We start from the raw sequence: 15,589 nt of genomic DNA, 5'->3' as shown, positions 1-15,589 counted from the left end.
CCGAGGGCTGGCTTCCCAAAGCATTGCTGGAGCTTTGTAAGTTGGGAGGCAGGTGCCTGGATGCTGCTTTGGTGGGGTGTGCCCCAGGGACAGACAGACTGTGTGGGTTAACCCAGGAGTGAGGGACCAGCTTGGGGGGTCTGGGTTGTAACCCTATTTCTGGCATTGCTTTTGGGGGGTGGGGGGATCATCACTAGCAAGAAATGGCAGCAGTCCCTTCTCTCCCTGCTGTGCCACACACTTCGGGTGCTGGCTGGCAGCTCCTTCGAGCTACGCATGCAGAAATAATTTCCCAGTTTCTCTTCCTCAAAGCCCAGCTGTTTCAAATGCTCTTTTAATCAACCTCTAGGGTCAAGGTAATTTCACCCTAACTTTCAAGTCCACTGATCCTGACTGCAAGTATCCAGGTCAGTCTGCCTTTGAAGATGCAAGGATTATTTATTTCTCTAATTCCCTCTGCAATTTATTCTAATGTTCCCCCGGCATGAATTAAATGAGAGATTCCCCCAGATTGCATGTATCAACTGGCCAAAGTGCAGCAGGGACTTCCTTTTTCCTGATATGGGCCCTTTTCCACTGGAGACTGGGCTGAAACCTCAAACTAGTTTTGTAGAGGTTGCTGAACTACCGTGAGGATGGTGAAAGCCTTCAGCTTACAGATTCCTCACCCGGCACAAAGCGTGAGGGTGGTCAGCAGCTGGGAAATCACCCTCATTCTGTTCGTGCACCCTCTTTTGGGCATCTGCTGTATGGCTATGGACCCTTTTTCTGACTCAGTATGGGTTATGCTGTAGGTATCTAATCTTCACTTGTCAGCACCAGTGCAATACAAACAGCTCTGGGTTTCCAAAAGCCTTTATTTGATGGCTTAATCCTACAGAAACCACGGTGCACTCTATAGAGGGTTAATTTGCTAATTGCACCCATCTCCTCATGGTCATGTCAGGCTCGCTGCTCATCAGATGGTCACGGCTGCTCTGCTGAATCAAAGAAACAAAACCTTGGGCCCTGGATTTTTACCTGGAGTGTTCACGCCTGCTCTTATTTTCATGTCTACCTTGGTTTTTCCTGTGAAATACCCCTCTCGGTGCCAGGGTAGCCATCAGCCTGGCCGGGTAGAGGGATGGTGGAAGGGAGCCAGGCGTGCTCCGGGAACCTGGTTGGCAGTGGGGTGCGGAGTGACGGGCAGGCAGATCAGCGCAAACAGCCTCGCATCTGCTTGCATATGACAAGAGCTTAATTCCTGCCCGCGGTCCCGCCTGGTGGGGGGCAGCTCTCATATCAGAGAATCAGGCAGAACACGTCAAAGAGTGATTAAACTGCTTTGCAATTTTTTTTTTTTTTTTTTTTTTTTTTTCCCCCCAAACGTGAGAATTGAGGAGTGTTTTCATAACTGGCCAGGAGACCTTCTCCTGTCAACACCAGCATCTTGCAGAGCGGCGGTGCTGGGAAGGATCAGCCTGTGGATGGGCTGAGGGACAACTACTGCTATTGCCTCCTCCCCATCCTAGCCCTGCCTTCGACTTAAGGCAGAGGTTTCCAAAATCCCTGAAGCCCGGCTTCAGGACACTCTGCTTCCACTCTGAATTGAGTTTGTTGCCAGAGCCAGAGTTTGCCAGCTCCATTCAGCTGTTGGACTGTGGCTGAAGTGTGTGGCTGAAGGCAAATTTTAAAGAAAACATGGTCGTGGGTCAAACAGTTTTTTTTCTGAAGTCTGTAAGGGTGCACGTGCCTCCCCGGCTCTGCTCAAGGCATTCTCTTATGCTTTCCATGATTTGCTTCTTGCTTTTGAAAGGTGTTACCTTCTGATGTCTGAGATCCCAGGTACAGGAACCGGCAGTTAGTGCGCCTCCAAAATCCTGCTCACCCAAGGCAAGCGATTTTTTTTTGGCAGGCAGGTAAAGCCTAATTAATTTGTCGTTATCCTCAATCACGATGGTAAAGGTCAGTGAGCAGATTTTGTGCCTGAGCCGGTAAATTTTTATGGCGATTTTGCAAAAAAATGGTCTAACATATGGGAATGGGGAAGCAAATTAAATTAGAAACCAACCGTAAGCAAAAGTGAAAATGGCTGGTGAAGGTAGTAATTATACCTGGCTCTTCAGCTCGCTTGCACGAGGGGAGGTGGCGGTGATGCTGTTCCCATTTCATCGCAGGGATGGCCGATGCCAGGTCTTCGGGCACAGGGATCGCACATGGCTGGCCTGATTTTACCAGCTGGCGTTGAATATACAGCAGCGAGAGAGCTCAAAAAGTGACCTAGCCGTTTATCATTCCTTCAGTATTAATATCTAAAGCATTGGTATGATTTGGAGGCGGGGTATAAAAATTAATTTGCAATTGCCGGTGTCCTATCCAGCTCCATCCCTCAGGTAGCTGTGCCTCGGGATATACTGCAGCAGCTCTTATTTATACGGCTATCTCCAGCACAAGGTCCTCCCGTGACAGGAAAACAATAAAACTAAAAGATTAACCATAACCACATAAAATAAGACTTAAGATCTAACTTTATGCCGCCAGCTTACAAAGCTGTTAAGCCTGAAATGATGGAGGAGCGCTGATCTGGCTGTGTCGTGGCTTTGGCTAGCTGTCCTGTCGGGGCAGACGAGCCTGCCTGCTGCCTGTCTGCACTGGGAATCATTTCTGTATCTTATAGGGAAAAGCCATTCAGTCGTTTCTCCCCCTTCCTTCCAATCTGAGTGTTTTAAACCCATGAAAACATGCACTTTTTCACCTCGCCCTGCAAACGACCATCTGAAGAAGAAATCCAACCTGAGACCTTGCAATTCAGGCTGGTCGGTGCTGGGGCTCCCATCACTCCTACGGGTGTTTCTGCTGCTTTTCCCAGGTGAAAAGGAAGGTACGGGCAGCCCGTGGCTGGTGCCCTGCAAAAGCCCTCCCTCCCCAGTTCCCCGGCTGCTTTGACAGGTTGGAGATGCTCAGCCACTGAGGTCAGGACTCTGTTTGAAGGACAGATAATTAATCCAGCAAAGTAATCCACAGTTCCTTTTTGGCAGATTTATGGAGATAGCCTCTGTACTGGGGACTCTGCCTCATCATCTTTCATTTCCCAGGCAAAGCGAGTGACTTGTTGTATAACACGACCTGTTCTAGATAAGGCTTTTCATTTAGGGGAACTCTCTGGTCTAACAGAGATTGATTTTCCCAGTGGAAATCAGAGGGCCCCGGCAGTCTCGGCAGGATCAGGCCTGCAGACGGCAGTGTCTTTTCACATTTGCTGCTGCTGCACATCGCCTGGGGCATGGAGAATCCTTTGGCTCTTTAAGAGAAGGATTTTGGTCGTGAATTAAATGGCAATTTAATTTATAGGCAGGAGGGGACTTTGACCCGCGAGCTCTTGTTAGGAAAACATATTGTATGACCGCAGTCTCGTGCTTCGCTTGCTAGGGGTGAACTTTTGGTTTCATTTATTTCCAGGACAGTCAGGAGACTTCATGTCTCCTGGCATGAAGATGTGAAGGTGACCTGTGCTGCTTGGGCAGGCATCGAAGGGTTAAACCAGGGGCTCTGCAAGATGCCCAAATGTCAGTCCCTGCTTGCCTGGCACATTTCAGGTGCGGTGATGGATGGACAAGGGGAGATTGTGCAAGAACAATCCGTACGTCCTTCCCGGGGCTTGGAAAGTCCTGCAGGAGAGAGGGGAGGAAGCACGGAGCTTTCAGTCAGTGAGCTGGTCCTTAGGGTTCTTCACAAACCCTTAGGGATTTCCCCCCTTCCCATCCCCCCCAAATTGATTGTTTTAGGAGACTAATGCAGTATCTGGCAAAGTGGTCTCTTCCTAAAGCTGGTGCATCCCAAGAGAAACACGAATGAAAAATCATTATTTGCACAATGTAATACAAATGTGAGTTACAAATGCAAGAGGGAGGCATGTCTGAAAAGGATTGTTCTCCGTCTTTCTTCTGGCTTTCCTGCTAAGGAATAAAATATCATATATATATATATATATGTAAAAATCAGTGCAGTAGCTCTCAGAACACATTTCACATGGTCTTAACAGATCTGGAGTCCCTACTGCATTGTTTTTTTGAAAGTGGAGCATGAACCCTTGAGGTAAGGTTAAGTGGCCAAAGAGGTCTCCCAGCCCTCAGCTGCCAACACCTCCCTTTGTATTTTGACCTGACTTAATAAAGAAGGCAGGACAAAGCAAACCACTTCGCTGAGTCACTTAAACTAGACATCAGGGAGGATGTTGGAAATACGACCTGCTAATTTTAATATTCCCTTTGCCTGCTGGCCTACATCGTGCCAGCTTTTTCCCACATTGGGATTGCTCGGTGAACTACTAGGGTGTTAAAGTCCTCATAAATTACACCTGCTGGGAGGGCCTTCCAGTGTGATTTAAAGGCAGTCATCATAGCAGAACATTTCTGTAGGAGGACACGCTGATGGGTGGAAAAGTGCCTCACGCCGAGTTATTCATCAAAGGCTGTTTTCCCACCCTGCCAATGCAAGGGGATGAGACAGCACAAAGGAGAGATGGTGGCTGCGGCCACAGCCCTCTTTTCTTGGCTCAGTTGCTCCCCGTCTTCCTCCCCACTGCTAATGATGCTTTGTCGTCACGTTGGCATCTTGCTTTGGCTCCCTGGCAATCCAGAAATCACTAGAAAGAGATACGGTTGGCATAATGGTCTGCACGGCAGGTGGTCCCCCAGCAAATGGCCTTCGGTAATTAAAACTATACATTCCCATTTATGTGTAAATGTGAAACAAAAGCATATTTTTTGGTTTAATTTCTGGGACTTCCTATTTCACTTGCTGGGATTTAATGTGTATTCAGGATGTTGGCAGCCGCTGGAGAATGATGAACCTGCGCTGTCTCTGTTCATGTTGGGGCTGGAGAAAACAACCAGTTCTGAGATGGTTTTTAATGGAAGATTTTCTGAAAGGTGTTGAGCCTGGAGATGTGGGGTTTGTGTTAAAAGCTGACTCAGACTTGTTACCAGGCATATTACAGTGTACTCCTTTCATGTTCTCCTGATGAGTCTGCCTGCTGCTGTGGGAGAGGTGATTTGTGGGTGTCTCAATCCAGGCACAGTAGCCGTTAAGAAAATGCCAGTTTTACGTGTATGCATCCTTTGGCTGTGGGCTGAGAGTGTGCGAGGGTTAAAGCGTTGCATTTACAGAGATGAGTGAAATAAACATTTACGGCAGTTTTCCCTGCGTTGCTCTGCTGTCCTGACTCACGATCCAGCTGTTGGCTGCTCTCCCGTAGCAGGTTTTAGGGTTAGATTCATGGAAAGATGAAAAGCGGGGGGGGGCAGAAGCTAGGCAGTGCTGGTGATCAGCCTTCCCCTTGAGCCGCCGAGCACATTTTAGATGACATGGGGGAATGGTGATTGTGGTCCAAGACTCAGCATCCTTTTGTGTGACGAATTACACTCAGAGCAGGAAACTTTAAACTCTGCGGGCTCTGTTCTCCTCTCTGATACCCGGCTGTGGCTCCCGGGGGTTTCGGGAGGCGGATTCTACCTCGGGTGATAAATCTCTCCTTTTATTTTCTCGTACTGTACATTCGGTTCCAAAAAAGGGAACCGTGCGAGCATTTAATGCGAGCTTCTTTTGTGGCTCTGCAAGATCAAAAATTCTGCCAGTGTTGCTAGAACGGGCAATTAAATCTTTTGGGGAAGATACTAAAAATGCCTGTTTGCAGTGCAGGCGTGTGTGGAGGAGTGCCGGCACGCATCTTTGGTCTTGAATCCATTGTCCCAGAGAGAGCTGCATCCTCTGGGAAGAAGAACATACCAAAGTCCAGAGCAGACAGAATGGGCACTGTTTTCTAGAGCATCTTGATATCACGCAGAGCGAAGAAATAAAGCTCAGGTTGTAATAACCCCTTTTGTTTTGGCAATCACTTGTTCTCTTTAAATTTAAGCATGGAGCAAGGTATCTGCCCTGGTGTGCTTCCCTGCATATAGCACAGGGGCAAAAACTCAAGGTGAAGAGCAGCGAGGTGGTCACAGCAGCTGAGGGACTATTTATACGATGATAACTGTGTCTGTTGCTGACTCTATGAACCACATCCAACAGCATCTATTTCGGTGCCGAGGAGCCCTGACGGAGCACATTTTGATTAATAAATTATCCGGCTCAAGGTGTGTGATGGGTTCCCCTTTCACATCTCATGAAAGTCATCCGCTCCAAGTTCAGCGGCTCAGCAAGCCTGGTGCCTTTCGAGGAAGCAGCTCCCCAACACAAATGGCCCTTCGTGTAGAGGGGGGTGGGAAAATTCTCCAGCACGAGAGAATCAGCTTCCCCTGGCTGACAGGCAATAGCTGCTTCTCTCCTAGAGATTTGAATGATGCTCAAAGGCCAGAGGAGTAGGGTGGAAGGAGGGGACATCAGTATCTTTTTTTCTTTTCTTTTTTTTTTTTTTTTTTTTCCCTGGGTTTGAGCCAGTACTTTTAATGGCCTTTTTAAACTGTGAGAGCGTTGGCTGAGGGCAATTAAACATTATGGCCCTCATCTATAAAACCCCTCGTTATAGCAGTGTTTCTCCAAAATGATGCCTATGCCACCATCCGTTCCTCAATGAGCCTGGAAAAACACTCCAAATGGGCTACTGCGATCCATCCCGTTGCTCCCAACCCAGCACCACGTTGGTCCCTGCCTTCCCGCTCCCTGCCCTGGCCACGGTGGATGTAGGAGCTGCTCCTGTCCCTGACCCACACACGGACAGAGGGATGGGAAAGTTTTCCTTCTCCTTTTACGCACGTCAAAACAAGAACCTGGGCTTGTATGCCTTGAGTAAGCCTGTTCCTTGCCAGGTGAGAGCAATGGGTCAGCCAGAAATGCATTCATATTGCTGTCCCAAATTTGTTGTTTTGTTTTGTTTTGTTTTGTTTTTTTTCTTTTTTTGTTCTCATCTTTCCTCTCTCTTTTCGGGTCTTTAAAAACATTGTCTGCTAAGATTTTCTTCTCTCTGCAATCTGTTTTGCTGCTCAGCCTTTCCCTTCCCATCATTTAATTTCTGCCCCATCTGATTCCTACCCTGGGTCTCTCTCCCGGTCTCTCCTTCTGTCCCCTGCCTTGCGCTGTGTCCAGCTCCGTAGGTTTGCAGCGATAACAGAGAAAGAAGTGGAGCCTGCCTTCCCACAGGGTGCTTCTCCAGTGGATGCTACCTCCTAGGCAGCCTCACATGTATTTTCTGCTCCCTGCCCTGCTTTTCTTAAGGCTGTCTTTGTTTTCCCAGCACATGAAAGCAGAGCTCCTCCTTTGCTGATGAAAGACCCATTTATTCCTTAGCTTTGCCTGTTCCGTGCAATGAGGAAGGAGGTGAAGGACATATAAGCCTCTTGAGCAGAAACCAGACCACGGTCTTCGGCCCCCTTCTCAAACCAGAGGCATGGAAATGAAGTCTTTGATCTCCATCTAGAAATGCTCTGGTGGTTCAGACCAGATTTCAGGCTAGGCAGTCAGTAGCTCAAGCAGAGACACGTCCAGCAGCTGGTGACTCCTGATCCAAGTCGGAGGAAGGAGGGAAGCAGGGATGAAGGTCACTTGGCTTCCCTGTCAAGTGCGGCCACAACAGTTCCAGTCTGCGTCATGAAAACAGTTTGCACAGTGCAAACTTGGAGGTGGAAAGGTCTGTGCGCCGTTCCGCGTCCTCCGAGAAACAGGATTATCTGGGGTTCTCTGCTGGGTTTGAAATCCCTGTAAAGGTTCTCCATCCCCTCAGTGTTCTCCATCACACCCCTGTGCATCACGGTATCGCTTGAAAACCAGTGATAGCAAACCGTGTTTTGCTCTGTCGACGTGGCCGGCAGGCACCGCTGGCCACTGGCCACGCAAACCATCGGCCAAAGCCTTGGGGCAGCGCGGTGAGGAGCCGGCTTGGCTCATGGCCATCCATCTGCCTCCGAGGCCACCACGGGCACGGACGGCTGCAGGTGGCTGGCCGGGAGCTTGCGACCAGTCCAACCGGGAGCAGGACAGAGCAAGAACTGGGAGAGTGGCGGAGTGGACTAACGGGTTGAAAGCCATCGGCCGGTGTGGCCATCTGCACTGGCAGCCGTGGACTAAGCTGTGCTTAACCCAGTCTTGTTTTTTTCCTAGGTCCTAGATCAGGAAGATGATGGAGAGGTAATAGGAGCACCGGGAGGGGAGGAGAAATTATACAGAGGTGGGGAGAGTGAGAGACTGGGGGGAGGGAAAGACAAAATTGGCTATTTTTCCCCCACATTTTTTTTTTTTTTTTTCCCCTTCCTCTGAGGAAGGCGAAGACATGTGAAGATGATTAGAGAGATTTTTGCAAAGAAAGTGTCTCGGGGGAATGTGCATTGTTCAGCAATGCGGGTACTTCAGCGGGGATCACTGGTCAGAGGAATAATGAAGCGGTGGTTGGAGAGACATTGTAGAGGAAATTATGAAAGGCCTCTGAGGGACAAGTTTGGAGACACCTCTTTCCCTTCTGAGGCTAATTTGCAAAGCCGGCAATTCTTTGCTAGCAGAAAGGCGCCCCGGAGGTCATCAGATACGTATCTGCCATCTGAACGGTGTTGGGGAGGCTGAGCTGGAGAAAAGCCTCTGATGTGTGGCCTGGGAGGGTATTTGGGTCCCTAATTTATTCATCCATTCTTCAAAAAAATGACTGTGGTCAAATATGAAACACTTAACCATTGTTAGGACACAGAGCTCAGTGCTGTGTTCAGTCCTTTGTGTCAAATTCCTGCCCTATTGACCTATTTCCACTAAAATCCATTGGTGTCCGCATTTACAGGTTTGTGTTAGCAGAACAGTATTTTGTGATTAAAAAGGTATTTTATTACACTTTATATTAGGGGGAGTGTATCAAGATTGCCCTGATGCATAAACTTTACCATGGCAACATGGCATCCTGGAACATTTAAACGCCTTGCAGCACAATTCAATACATCTCGTGGCGTGTCCTTCAAAGCTGGTATCAGAAAACGTCTCCTAAAGAGTCAGCCGTAAATTACAGAGCAAAGGTGGGAAGTCAAAATGAAAAGGGGGGAATTATCTGAGGGAGGACACTAGAGATCTTCATGTACGGCAGCGAAAGTTAGATTAAAAAAAAAAAGCAAGGCTGTTGCTAATATTTTAAGTAGCCGCGTATCAGTTCATTAATCTGGCTAGCAGTCAATGGGCCATTTCGGATGGAGAAAAGAGAGGACCAAGGACAGAAATGGGAGGCATTCGGTCCGAGAGGAAGATATAAAGGCTTGGTAATGGGAGAGAAAGGTGTTACAGCATTTAGGGCCCTGGGAAAGAGAGGAGATTCTGGCAGCCAGTGGCTCGTGAAGGCTGGGGTGGCTCCTGGGGCTGGGCGGGAGGGGAGAGCCAGACCTGGAGGTTTGACCATCCCGGGAAAAGTGCAGCCGTGGTTAAACGGGAGATTGGAAGGGAGCAAAGTGGATGCTGAGTGATGGGAAACAACTTTCTGCAGCGGCATATCTGTCTTGCAGCTCCTTTTCAGGGAAATGACAAATGGTGTGTGTGTTTTGTTCACGCTGAGATATATTGAGAAGACAGGGTTGAGTTTTTTTATTATTTTTGACTGGGATTAATACAGCATACTTGCAGGGTTTCCTCACTCCCGTTTGAGGCTGGATCAGGGGTTTCTGCATACTGTGAGACAATGAGGGGAGTGGTGTGGGTGGCCATATGCCCATCTTTCACCTCCTTGGCCATCACTAATTCAGCAGGCTCCTCTGGAATTGTGTTGGGCTGGTGTCAAGTATCCCAGGCTCCACACACCAACTGCTTTCTTTTGTCTGGCTGACAGAGAGAGCACCTGGGACTGTCGCAAGGGCATTCCCAGTGCCGGACGTTTGTCTTTTTAGCATCTGTTGGCTGCGAGACTCAAGTGTTGTCTTAATCCTCTCCGGGTGTCTAATTGCAGAGGAAGAGTCAAGCCAAGGATAGGATGCTCGGAGGAGGCAGCACAGCCCTCCATGGCACCCCGTGTCCTTGCTTGCACGTAAGGACTGGCACAGAGGCCAAATTTGGCTCAAGGAGAGGAAAACAAGGCAGCTGCATGACGTCAACACATCTGGCAAGAGCATAAAGGCAGGGCAAGTGCCTATAGTACTTACTCTAATACTCTCCTGGGCTCCAAGTATGTCAAGCTAAGAAAATTCCTGAGCTGTATGTGGCTTGTTATTTGATAGAATTTTTTTCTTTCATTACCCTTCCCAGTCTCTCCTTGAATACATGTGGACTTTTATCATCCTCAGCATCCTCTGGCAAGATGCCCCACAGTTAAACTACCTCTTGTTATATGTAGAATTACTTGTGAGCTTGGTCCATCTGCGCCTTCCTCTGATTAACCTGGACTGATGTCCCTTAAGCTCTTGTATTTTAAGAGAGAGGCCATGCCCACCCCAGGGACACTGCCCTGTGAATGCAGGCGATTGTTCAGAGCGGAGCACCTGGATTTGACCCTGGTTTCAGCTGTGCTGTTGCATATTTTAATAACCAAAACCCTTTGAAATTCGTCAGCTGCCTGCAGCATTCACAACTTTATTGGCTGTTGGAAGGAAAGCACTATTTTAAGCCCCTGAGCTGGGGCAGGTGAGAGGAGGAGGGGACCATTACAGCCGTTACATTTTAAAGCACATTGAGATAATGTGCAGGGTTCGCAGAGCCCACTGCTGCCTGTGCCCAGCTCGGAGCTCCCAGTCTGGCAGTGGGCCTGCTCTGTAAAACCTCTCTCAAGCACTGGGACCGGTCATGCGTGGAGACTGGCAGAGGAAGAGGCTTGTGTCCTCCCACTTCCCTCTCTGCGTTACCCCTGGTACCATTTGGCATCGGCTGTACCGGCTGCTTATGCTCACGCTGCTTTTTATTTTTCTCAGGCAACACCAACAGCATCTTTGCACTGGACTACATCAGTGGAGCCTTAACCCTGAATGGGCCACTGGACCGGGAAAACCCCTTGTATAGCTCTGGATTCATCCTCACGGTGAAGGTGAGACCTCCTCCATCCCAGAGGCACATTGGCAGAGCAGGAGACCATCCTGCTTGGGCACAACTCCTTCAAGGTGGAGGCACAAACCTGGAGCATATAGCTCCTGTGAGCATCCAGAGCCCCCTCATATGGTGGCCCAAAATGTGGTTGCCTCTATATGGATGTATAAGGTCATTTTTGGTGCCCTGCCTGGTCTCCAACTAGATCTGCCTGTTGTTGTATCTGCTGGAAGCATGCAGATGTCTTGGGATTGCAAATAGCACAAGACACCTACATTCAGGCACCTGAACTGTGCCTACTTCCCACCTTTCCGCCCCCAAAACCCTGGAAAAACAGCAACGTTTTGTCATGTCAGCGGCCAGCAGTGTAACAGGGCATCATCTGCATCTGCCCGGAGCAGGCACAGGGAGGGGGAGTGATGCTGAAAGTTGCCTCCTCAAGAAAAGGCACTGGAGCGTGGTTTTCCAGCCCCAGCAGCCCCACCTGAGAGCGGCTCCCCAGCTCTGCTCGCAACCCTATAATTAAAATCAATACCAAGCTGGGCAGCTGGTTGGAAACGCATTTAGAAGTATAGATTCTGTTGGGTTGGGGTGGGGAAAAATCAGCATTGTAGGAAGGGTCATTGATCGAGAGGGCAGCAGCCCTCCTTGTTTTGGCAAGTGTAATGGTTTTTCAGGGGGGGAAAGGGACAAGAAATTACCCGCCTCAGTCCCAGGCAGAGGTCGTACTGGGGGGCTTTATGCATGGAGAAGAGATTCGCATCCCTCCCTGGTATCTCTTTGTTTGGGCTTTTATAGTTTAAATTCAGTAGAAATCAAGAGAGGGAGGATTGTCTGGTTTTACTAGGGACAAAAATATCTGTTCAATCTTGGAAAGGTTTGTGAACCTGAAAACTTGCCCGTTTTCCTGCCTGCATGATAATGGAGTTCCAACTATATTCTGTTGATCCGATAGATTTTTATTTCCTCTCTCCACAAACTTTCCATCCTCCCGCAAATGCCAACTCTCTGTGTCCCGCATCCCCGGGACCCAGAATGTTCTCTTCTGCTCTCGTCCTGGAGCACACAGTGAAAATACAGCTGGATTGCTCCCTGTTCGGATCAGCCTGTTCTGCTGTTGTGTGCAGAAGTGGTGAATAGCAATGAGCCGTGTGGGTCGTGTTAGCGTTGCTTTTCTGTGCCCACAGCAAAGCAAGATTTCCAAAGGACGAGAGGAGGGACTTTGCTTGAAAAGGCTGTTTCACAAGTCTGGCTACTCCGGCAATAAAATCTGCACTCTTTCATTTTGGGAAAGCAAAATTAAAGTCCTTCTTGAGACAGAGGTGTGATATGGAGTCATGACTCAGCACTGTAGACACATGTTGCCAAACCTATTTTAAGGTCTAAATCTTGTTTTCCTCTGTTGCCCTAGTTTTCTCTCCCTTCAAAAGTACTACGATGGCTAGCTCCCTGATCCTGGTCCCACCTCAGGAGACAGCAGAGGAGAAAATAGGAGTGCTTTTTGCTCCATTGCAGCTTTCCTTATTTTGAGAACTGTCCCCCACATCTCTCAGTGCATTTTTTTTGGTGTAAATGCTTGTGGTGGAAAAAATCGTCTACTCATCCCCTAGCATGACTCCAAGTCCTGACAACCTGTTGCATGGCAGGGGCAAGTGAGAACTTGTCCACAGGTATCCCAAGGGAAATGTTAAACCCCTGGGTAGGTTTGCAAGAGTGCTGTGGGTCTGGAGCATGGGTGATGGAAGAGCTGGGTCAACATCTGTGTGTGTTAATGGGTCAGCCATGTAGAAAGGTTCTCGAGGTTAAGGGGCAATGGGAGAGCCAAATGAGCATCCTTCCTTGGCAAAGTGGAGGAAGCAAAAGCTGCAGGAGCCTGATCGCAGCACAAACACTTTCTTTTAGGTTTATTCTTTGAAAAATAAAGGCTGCTCTGTTGCTTTCTCTCCTTGCAGGCAACAGAGCTGAACGATGACCGCACACCCTCCGACGCCACTGTCACCACCACCTTCAACATCCTAGTCATTGACATCAATGACAACGCACCCGAGTTCAACAGCTCGGAGTACAGTGTGGCCATCCCAGAGCTGGCCCAGGTGGGCTTTGCCCTGCCCCTCTTCATCCATGTGCAGGACAAAGATGAGGTGAGGTATCCCCTGCCACGGGCGCTTCTGTTTGTAGGGTAGCACTGGTGTGGGTTTGGGGGGTGCAGGGAAGGATAGGTCACTGCTGAACCTGCAGTGAGGTGCATGGTTATGTCCTGATACCCATTTTTTCAGCTCTTACTGTCGTCATTGCTCTGCCTGCTTGGTACCCTGAGTGCAGATGCCCACCCCAAAGCGCCAGGCACGGCATGTGCTTTAGTGCAAGCAGGATTGCACAGCCACAGAGACCCAGAAAATAGGATAGTGTGGGGTGCTGATTCCTGCCCGCTTCCAGGGGCTCTTGTCAGGCAGTCCTTTGCCAGTCTGTTTTAGAAAGGGAGGAGGTTTTCTGCTGGAATCTCAGAGGACTTGCGGGGGGGGCGGGGGAAAGAAAGGACCTCTGGGCTCTCTGCCCCAGTGGGGACAGGTACTGCTGCTATCAGGGAGGAGGTAAGAGATACCTGCCAGCACGGGGCTGGAGGAAGCGTGAGCATGGCCAGGACTGGGATACCGGTTCATCACTGCAAACGAGCCGGGAGCGTTGGAGGCTTGTTCTTCCCTCGTGTTAATGGAGCTCCTATTTGTTACGCACCGGTCCGTGCCACGTAGGGATTGCAGCATGTTTTCCAGCCTTGAGCTCGCAGCCTTCAATTACTCTGATTATTTGACTTGTGAGGTTCACGTCTGGCTGCTTCTGTGTGCCGGTACCCTCCAACCCCACACGCTGCGTGGTGTCTGCTTCAAACAAGTGCTGACACCTCATGGTGAACTTTCTGAAATCCCTCAGAAAGGCTCTGGCTACAGGGTCCTGCCATCCCTATTCCTCTTCAGGCTGAGCGAGGGTTGAGGGGAGAGGGTTTGTCAGAATAAACAGCATCACCAGCACGTTTTCCTGATGCTTCGGTAAATGATGTGATAGCACCGAGGAATACAAAATGGAACATCTCCCCCTGTCCCCTCAAAATCCTGGTGGGTCAGTTAAAATGTGCATCTTCTGAGATGCCTCTGCTGGCTGAAATGATGGATTTGCTTTTCCCCAGCCCTGGGTGGAATTCACCACGTCTCGTAAAGCCACCCAGAAATCCCATTTTTTTTCATGTGAAGTGATTATGACACAGAACTAATAGTCTACTTGTGACGTGATATCACCATCTGAGAGTTATGAGTTCAGCCTGAAGAGGTGCAGATGAGCTATTAAGCAGATAAAGAGACTGTTTTTTCTTGAAAATGTCAATTGCTAATAAAGAAGATATGGGTATGACAGATGCTTAGGATAGTTTCTGAATAAAGCCACTGTCGTGCTTTCTGAGAGATGTCAGCAGATCCGTTCTTGAAGGGCATTGTAACACTTCTGTTTGTGCCAGAAGGATGAAGGATCTGTCATTATTTCTGGTTAAAAGCTCATTTTACTGGAGTGACTCCCATTCAGGAATTCACTTTTCAGCCTTGCTAATTTTAAAATGGGAGAATAAAAAATAGCCTTGCCTTCCCGATCGCGCCAGCAAAAAATAGACTCATTCTTTTGATGTATTTCTTTAACTTTCCGAGATTTCCCCAAAAGAATTGGTTGAGATTTTTAAAACTGCTGAGAGAAGACCTCTTGCGCTAGGGGAGTCCAAAGGAGTTTTACTGTACGTGTCTTCGGAGACTGTCATATTAGCACGGGTTGCTTTTACCATAGCATTATTTTCACTGATAAGAAGTACAGGAGTGCTGATGCCTTGGAATTTCTGGAGGGAGGAAAGTTCTAAGCAATTGGGATCTTTCTTTCTGCATTATCTTACAGTGGATCTTTCTTATTTCCTCTCGTGGATGCTTGAAACTGGATTAACCATCAAGGTAGCACTTTAGAGGAAAAAAAAAATGGGGAGAGGATACCCAGGTCATGAAAAAGTTATATGTGAGATAGAAGTGAAACTGCATCTGCAGCCAGGCTTGTTCTAGCACTGGTTCCCTGGCAGTGTATTTATAGATGTCCCAAGACCCCCAAACTTTCAGCAAAAAACTTACATAAAGGGAAGATAGTTGCCTGGCAGTGGTATTTTGGATGCTCAAATACCTCACGAGAATTGTGAGGCTTTTACAAACCATCTGGATTTGAGGTAGCCAAGATGGTGCCAGGCTCTCAGCTCTGTGGGTGCAGGGATGGAGGAATGGGATGGTGAAGATGGAGGTCTACAGGCAAGGATGTGACTGAGGATGTGGCTGACAGAAGCTATTTTGCCAACACAGCCTTCATGCTGGAGATGACACGATTCATTTGTGTAAAGGGCAAAGGAAAACAAGAAGAGAATTATACACGTCTCTGGGGATGGCAGCTAAATAAATAAATGAGAGCAGATGGATAGAGACACATGAAATCAAAGCTAGAGTCTTTGGGAAGATCGTTTTGCTTGAGTTTTGTCTCCTGCCTCCCAGTCGATGTTGTTAAGTCCTAGGAGAGTCTCTTGGCAGATTGGTTTCTTTCTTGAGCCAAGCCCTCCAGCAGCGAGTTTGGA

The 15,589-nt window shown here is 48.6% G+C and overlaps 1 protein-coding gene across 2 annotated transcripts in view; it reads left to right on the top strand.

Moving 5' to 3' along the window:
- LOC104359722 (cadherin-23) overlaps positions 1-15,589 on the top strand; it is a 167,077-nt gene that overhangs the window by 59,445 nt on the left and 92,043 nt on the right. For both annotated transcript variants that reach the window (XM_042793017.1, XM_032992378.2), the window contains exons 7-8: positions 10,839-10,951; positions 12,903-13,091. In XM_042793017.1, the coding sequence (XP_042648951.1) occupies positions 10,839-10,951; positions 12,903-13,091 (302 nt within the window). The remainder of the gene's footprint in view (positions 1-10,838; positions 10,952-12,902; positions 13,092-15,589) is intronic.

Source organism: Tyto alba, unplaced genomic scaffold (genome assembly GCF_018691265.1).
Source record: "Tyto alba isolate M040663 unplaced genomic scaffold, T.alba_DEE_v4.0 Super-Scaffold_1, whole genome shotgun sequence".
NCBI classification, from domain to species: Eukaryota; Metazoa; Chordata; class Aves; order Strigiformes; family Tytonidae; genus Tyto; species Tyto alba.
The sequence above is the reverse complement of the archived record's forward strand: the minus strand, read 5'-3'. Positions and strand labels throughout refer to the sequence as shown.